Here is a 7,469-nt window from a genome sequence, read left to right as displayed (position 1 = left end):
CCTGTGGGGTGGCCGTGGTCTTTATTTATTTATTTTAAACAACACTGAATTGTGCTTACATTAACCTGAACTTCAGACCAAGAATCTGGTTCATTCTCACAATACCCAGTTTGCCAAAACATCTGTGAATGTCATGAGGGCTTCACAGTAGAGATGTGAATGGAACTGTGGCATGCACGCTGGTCATGAGCGTGGTGACACTGCTAGGGCTGCAAGCAGGAACACTACAGCCCAGTGTACCTGCTTTTCTGGAGCGCGCTGGTGTGGGGAAGAGGTGGGGCAGGGGCTGACAGGTAGGCAGCGCCTTCCCTGTCATTTAAAGCAAACCCCCCACCCCACCCGCTGACCCAGTTCAAACGCTGGTGGACGGAACCGGTTCCGCACTCCAGGAAGGGAGGGCTGAACCGGTTCCGTGCACATCCCTACTTCACAGCCGAGACAGTAAACTATACCTTTGCCTGACAGAAGTGCCATAAATTACATATTTGGAGGTTTCTAGAACCACACTTAAGTGCACTGCATTACATCCATAGTTAGAATGAACATTTCTATGGTAGGAGTAGTCCTGTTAGGAACATAGGAATCTGCCTTCTATTGAGTCAGGCTATTCGTCCATCTAGCTCAGTATTGCCTATACAGATTGGCAGAGGCTTTCCCAAAGTTGCAGTCAGGCATCTCTCTCATCCTTATCTTGGAGATGCCAGGGAGGGAACTTGGAACTTTCTGCATGCATACAGACAGATGCTCTTCCCAGAGTAGCCCCATCTCCCAAGAAGAATATCTTACTCACACACGTAGTCTCCCATTCAAATGCAAACTAGAGCAGACCCTGCTTAGGAAAGGGGACAATTCATGCTTGCTATCACAAGACCAGCTCTCCTCCCTGTCCAGCAGATTCATGTAGATCAACAGATAAATTGTCTGCTTGCTCCTGGCAGCAAGAATTAAAGCACAGCTGTCGTTTATTCACTACTGTCTTTTCAACAATGGAATGTGGAACACATTGCTGTTTTACAGGGTTTCTGCTGCGGTAAGATATATTGAACCTACTTGAAAATAAACATAGATTAAAAAGTAAATGCAGTTTCTGAGAGAAGTGCATTACCCACATCTAACCTACTGTTTACAGTACTTTCTCCTTCATTGCCACTAATCTATTCTACCTGCAGTTAGTACTGTAACAGCGCATCTTACAAAAGTGTTTTGCTTCTAGATTATATCAATCAAGCATGAATCTGCGCAGAGACAAGTGCCAGGGGTATAGCTATAACTGAGCTGATAAGTTCAAAGAACCCGGGGCCCCCAGCTCCACCCCTCCCTATTTTCTTCATTATCTCCCTCACTCCAAGGGGCCAGTGGGGAGCGGGGCAAACACAGGGCCCCTCTCCCCTAGCTACACCCCTGTCTAGTGCCATCACTCCATATTTCTGTGTAACTTTCATTTCTGAACTTGTTTCATGAGAAGTTCTCCCTCTCCCTAATCAAGAGGCTCTTATACTTAATCATTTGTGTGGTATCAACCGAGTTTCTCCTAGAACAGTACATAACGTCCAGTCTTCAACCATATAGACCAGCCTAATTATAGTGGCTTACATGCCACATAAAAATCCATAGCTTTGCGAGGCAAGCATGTTACTTGCAAACTACTCCAAACCATGCCCACACAACTTACAGAGATGGGGCTACTTCATGGCTACTAAACAATGCATAAATGCAGTTGTGATAGTACTCCCATTCAGAAATTGCACAATGCTTACCAGGCATGGCGCATGTTTCCAAGCGAAATACAAAGTGCTGGTTATTACCTTTAAAGCTCTGAATGGCTTAGGTCTGGGTTACCTTAGAAAGCACGTTATTCGGTATGATCCCCATCACTTGTTGAGGTCATCTGGAGAAGTCTCTCTCCAGTTACCACCGGTAGGTCTGGTGGCGACTCAGAACCAGGCCTTTTCTTAGCTGCTCCTGGCCTATGAAATGCACTCCAGGCAGATATCTGCAGTTTAGGCTCACTGTTGGCCTTTAAGAGAACCCTAAAAACTTACTTGTTTGGCCTGGCCTTCCAAGGTCTTTAAATTGTTTTTAAAGTATTTTAGTTAGTTTTAAATGGTTTTTTATTGTTTTTAGCACTGTCTTAAGTGGTGTGTGTTTTTATATTTTTTTTAATGTGCTGCCCAGAGCCTTTGGATGGGGCAGTTTATAAATGTAATAAATAAATAAATAAAACTCCACCTCCACAAGCAGAGCAGGCACACTACAGTGTAGCATGTAAGCAGCACGTGTGCTTGTCTTGGACCTATGAATCTCTGTGCCAAATATGAGCCATGTGCTTTAACATCCTCTTGCCAGACCATGGCTAGTATGATGCACGAGTCTAGTGAGAACATAAGCCATAGGCATCGCTGTTGCTGTGGACATAGAAGTACACTGTCTCTGCATCTGCCTGGCAGTTGCACAATCAGCTTCCCCCATGGCTTTTTTCATTGTGGGAAATGGGCGAAACTGAGGGGATGCTGCTTGCATAGCTATCAGTCAGTAACAGTGGCACCGCTGCTTTCGTGTCCACAGCAGTACTGAGATCTCCTGTCCCCATTAGACTTGTACATCATGTCAGCCAGTATACTCAAATAAATTAATAAATTAATGGCATAAGTGTGGTGGCTCCTCTTAGAGATATGGAGATAAAAAGTGCCTGTACACATGATCTGCTTCCTCCTCCCAACCTCTACACATGAGGAGACTGAGAGCGAGTGACAGGCCAGGCTCAGCCACATTCTCCCCTTGTCTGCAGAATGCAATGCCTTAACCAAAATGTGTGTTGAGTTTTGCTAACTGCATGTCCCTCTTCCCTTTGCACACAGAAGGGAGGAGAATGAAAGCTTCCACTTTCCATTTGGAATAAACCATAGTTTGCCTGATTTCAGGCATGACAGGGAACTGTGGTTTATTCAAAATTGGAAGCTTTCCATCTCCTCCCCGATACATTCAGGAGGAAAACCAGTGTTATCATTCATTAATGGTTTATATTATCATCTGAATCAGACCAAACTGTTTAACGGAATAAGGAATGGACAGGACTTGAAATACAGCTGTGATTTCAAGCAGGACCCAATGTGTGACATCAAGAACATCCAATAGACACAATATGAGGGGTGAAGTTGCACTAGCCCAAGACCTGCTCTTGATTTTGCCCCATGTAGAGAATGAAGAGAGCACCAGGAACAGCCTTGATCAGTGCTTGAGAAGAAAGTAAGTATCTTGCATTTTTACACAGCAAGTAGAGATCAAGGTCACCTTACAGCCAGGAAATAAGTTCATTATTGCCACTGAATTTAGATTCTACTGGCTCAGTTGATAAAATAAAGTTTTAATTTAGTCCATCGTAACAGAAAAGCCTTCCCTTTGTTTGGAAGAAATTAAAAATACATTTGATAGAATAGTTTTTCCATGTACCAAGCACAGTTAAGTGTATCCTACATCTGCTGGGCATGGGTGCCCTTAAGTAAATACTCATGATTAGCTAGGCTGTAGCTTCCTTAAAAGTTTAGCATCGTTTTCCCATGGAAGATTGAGAGGGCAGTGGACAAATGAAGTGACCCACTCCTGACATATAAAATGTATCCTTCAAGAATCCTACATCAGTTTCTCAATGCATACAAAGTTAAAAAGTGTGGTGGGGGAAGAGACTCGTACTTAAATATGTACCTTGATGGCATTACATTATTCACAGCCTCTGAGCCTTCTGTAGAGGAGTTCTCTATACCAGCAGAGAGCATGGATTAAACCAACTGATGTAACCCATGCTTTCACTGTTCTTGAACATATACCCATACAAGCTTGAGCTGCTGTTCCAACTGATTTACCCACATGATTATAGTGCTGAAAGATGAGCAGCCATATAGTAGAGACTCAAGCCATTGCATGTGATGCAGCACAGATTGCAGAATGAAGAAAAGCCCTGGTAGATACTCAATTTGCTAGTCAGCTCCCTATAATTAGAGTCCAGTTTACACAGCCGTATAAGGGACTTGTTTGAGAACCACCTGACGTCTTCTCCCAAGCCATAGCTTTGTTCAATCAGGTGCATTTCAGCCATAATATCTGAAGTCACTTGCCCAAACCACTGAGAATTTAGAGCAGAGACTGTGACACAAATGAAGAAGACTGTAATCTGGAAAGGAAAAACAGTTATGCTGTGAACTTTTGTCCCAGTATAAGGCAGTAACTTTCAGTTTCTGGACTGCATAAGGAATGTAGCTACACTCTCTTCATCCAATAATCCTTCTTGACTACCACCAGCATCTGAACCAATTGGGCCACTACCCATGACTCCAGCTTTGCAAAGAAGCCACAGAATGGATAATGGATGGACCGTACCACTGTACTTTCAATTAGTATTAAACCTGGTTATATTTCAGTACAAGGTATCATCCTATGGTGGGGGAGCAATCAAATCTCAACTCGTAGTTGCCATGGCATCATTACAAGTGTCAGGATCCTAGCCCTAACTTCAGGTGGCAGTTACAAGAAACCATTTAAAGGACTTGGCACAGGACCCACAGGACCCTGGTACAGAGCTTGGTTTCTCACCTAACCAAATCTTTATAGGAGTCACACGAGCATGAGACTGTAAAAAGGCATTATGGCAAACTAACAAGTGTGTTAACAGTACGCATATAATAAAGGCTCACATACCATTCAGCGAGACACAGGTGGTGGAGCACCTACCCATGCTGCTGCATTTATATAAACACCATCAAGGCTGTTGCAGAATGGAGCAGTTCCGTACCAACTAAAAAGTTATGCGATGCAATGCCCATTGGAAATAATGGGCATTGTGTAACTGCATTTGCACAACTTGTAAGTTGGAGTGGAAATGCTCTTTTCTGCAACAGCCTTGATTGTGGTTACACACCAGTAGTCCATGTTTCTCTGCACTGTGAACCAATTTTTTTTAAAAGGAAGCCTACCTGCATGGTTTCTTCCTCATTGAGAAGTTCACTGGGATGACACATAGCAAATATAGTCAGATTCATTAAAGCACAAGCAGAACCAATGTGGAAGTAGTAAGGGAAGAGGCAACTCTGAATGAAGCCAAATGTGTGTTGCGAGAGATTGCTGCCCATCACGAAGTCTGCAAAATCAGAAGAAACACCAACAAAGAAATCATTAAAAACTTATTCAGGCCCATCACATGTCCTTGGGGCAGGGGGTGGGGGGAGAGTTAAATATTTATCTTGAATGCAAAATAAATTATGCAATGCAAACAGATACAGGCAAGCTCTTTTAATCTGTACTAGCTGATCCGGCGCAGAGCATCTGTGCCCCTAATTCTCCGTGTCTCTCCCCCCATCTTCATTTCGTATCCATCCCTTCAGTCATTCTCCCCCCCTTAAACCCCTCCCCCCTCCCTTCAGCCCCAGTCCATTCTCCCACTCCCAGTCCGTTTTCTCTCCCTGCCTGCTGGCCTAGCCACCACTTTCTCTCCCTGCCCTCCTGCTGTGGCCACCACTTTCTCTCACCACTGGCCGGCCTGGCCACCGTCTGTCCATCCCCACCGCTATCCAGCAGCTGCTAGCGAATTCTCGCGAGAGCTGCCATGCATGGGATTAGCAATGGGTATGCCTTAGAGAAATATATAGATTATTCCTTCTTATTTATGAGCTTTCCTGTTTTGTGTGCGTGAGTGTTTTGTGTTTATAAATATTTTTACAGAGTACACAACATATTTCCATATTTTGCAGTTCCACCTTCCCATGACCAAGCCCAGGGGATTCAGAAAAACAGAGATCTAAAAACATGTTAATTTACATGACACCCCTATTAGTCAATCTGGAATTTCTTCAGATTTCTCCGCCATTCACAGTGTTGTCATCTCTATTTGCCCAACCTGCACACTTACTTACAGACTTGTTATAGCAGGATTTTTCCCCCTCCAAGTATTCTGAACTCATTTCTGTAAACCGCCTTGAGGTGTTGTTGTTGTTTTTAATTTTTATGGTGGTATAGAAATGCAATAAATAATAACAGATGCCTTAGGGTGTCTCATTTCTCCAGATATACTGAATGTTTCCCAGTTCATAATAAATGAAACTACAGTAATTAATTTGGCCTTTGAGCCTCTATGTGAGTGGTGGTGGAGATCCAACCTACTAGATATGAAAGTGACCCAAATCTGCATTCCCCAGAAAGTTGAAAGGAAAACCAGGTGAACTGTTTTCACTATGGTTGAGGGATCAGCATCTGTGGGCATGGTACTTCAAGGCAAAGATGATCATTCATTCACAGCTTCCTTGATTCACCTTTAGCCTGGAAGACTATGTAGTTGTCCAATTTAATCTGTATGGAGACACCGAAAAGACACAAAAAAATTATTAGCTTCAAACGATCTTTGCAGTAAAGAAGAGTGGGACTGCTGCTTTTTCGTTGCTGTTTTAAAAACCTGACACACTTTTCTTAGAAGTATTTGTGTTTCGTAAGGGTCTGCAAATCCCTTGCTGGATGTTTTAAAGGAATTAAATTAGAATGGATCATCCTATCATGCTTAACAAAGTTCAATCTTAGGGCTCCCAAGAGAAACCCATTCCGAGCCATCTGTGAACAGTGACACCTATAACCTTCCCTTCTGAGTGGATTGATAAAAAGATGGTTAGATCAATTCACCATATGCCACCATAAAGAGAGGTTCAAGTTTTAAGGGCTTAAAGTGACATCTGGAACCATTAATGTCAATGAGTTTAACTGTGGATTGCAGAGGGAAGTGGGTTGCATACTGAGGACTTACACACACATTTTTGTAGCACTTATCCCAAAGTCCTCAAATCACAATGGCGGGAAGCTGCTCTCATCCAAATGGGAATCAACTGGCATCTTCTAACTGATAAACAACATCTCAAAGCAAGATACGAGTTGGCTCCATTTTGCTCAAAAAAGGTGCTCATATTCAGGCTACAATAGATACAACATCACCACCACCAGTGGCGGCTGGTGACCCCTGGGACTAGGTGGGCGCCAGGCAGGTGAGCAGAGCCAAAGTGGGTGGCGTAGGGGTGGAGCAAAAAAACAAAAAAAAAAACACTAACTCCTGTGGGCATATAGGAAGTAAAGGGTAAGGTTGTGCCATTGAGTCAGTGTCAACTCCTGGCAACCACAGAGCCATATGGTTTTCTTTGATAGAATACAGGAGGGGATTACCATTGCCTCCTCCCACGCAGTATGAGATGATGCCTTTCAGCATCTTCCTGTATCACTGCTGCCTGATATAGGAGTCTGGGAAACACAGCAGTGGGGATTCTAACCAGCAACCTCTTGCTCCCTAGGCAAGTTACTTCCCCATTGTGCTATTAGGTGGCTATGTCATTCCAAGGAACATACCTGTAAAAACCTCTGCACTCAAGGACACCCATTTTCAGACAGTTATGAAAACATGCCATGAGTACATGTTTTGGCATACAGTGGTCCCTTGACTTACG

The 7,469-nt window shown here is 43.5% G+C and overlaps 1 protein-coding gene across 13 annotated transcripts in view; it reads right to left on the bottom strand.

Moving 5' to 3' along the window:
* Nucleotides 1-3,344: 3,344 nt before the first annotated feature.
* LOC128322452 (transmembrane protein 205-like) overlaps nt 3,345-7,469 on the bottom strand; it is an 8,174-nt gene continuing 4,049 nt past the window's right edge. For all 13 annotated transcript variants that reach the window (XM_053243714.1, XM_053243705.1, XM_053243703.1 and 10 more), the window contains 3 exons: nt 6,151-6,336; nt 4,968-5,131; nt 3,345-4,168 (listed from right to left, as the gene is read on the bottom strand). In XM_053243714.1, coding sequence (XP_053099689.1) covers nt 3,869-4,168; nt 4,968-5,131; nt 6,151-6,250 — 564 coding nt within the window. In that variant the 5' untranslated portion in view covers nt 6,251-6,336 and the 3' untranslated portion in view covers nt 3,345-3,868. The remainder of the gene's footprint in view (nt 4,169-4,967; nt 5,132-6,150; nt 6,337-7,469) is intronic.

The sequence above is a fragment of the Hemicordylus capensis genome, chromosome 4, assembly GCF_027244095.1.
Source record: "Hemicordylus capensis ecotype Gifberg chromosome 4, rHemCap1.1.pri, whole genome shotgun sequence".
In the NCBI taxonomy this organism is placed as follows: Eukaryota; Metazoa; Chordata; class Lepidosauria; order Squamata; family Cordylidae; genus Hemicordylus; species Hemicordylus capensis.
Note: the sequence above shows the minus strand (reverse complement) of the source record. Positions and strands in the feature narration are given on the sequence as shown.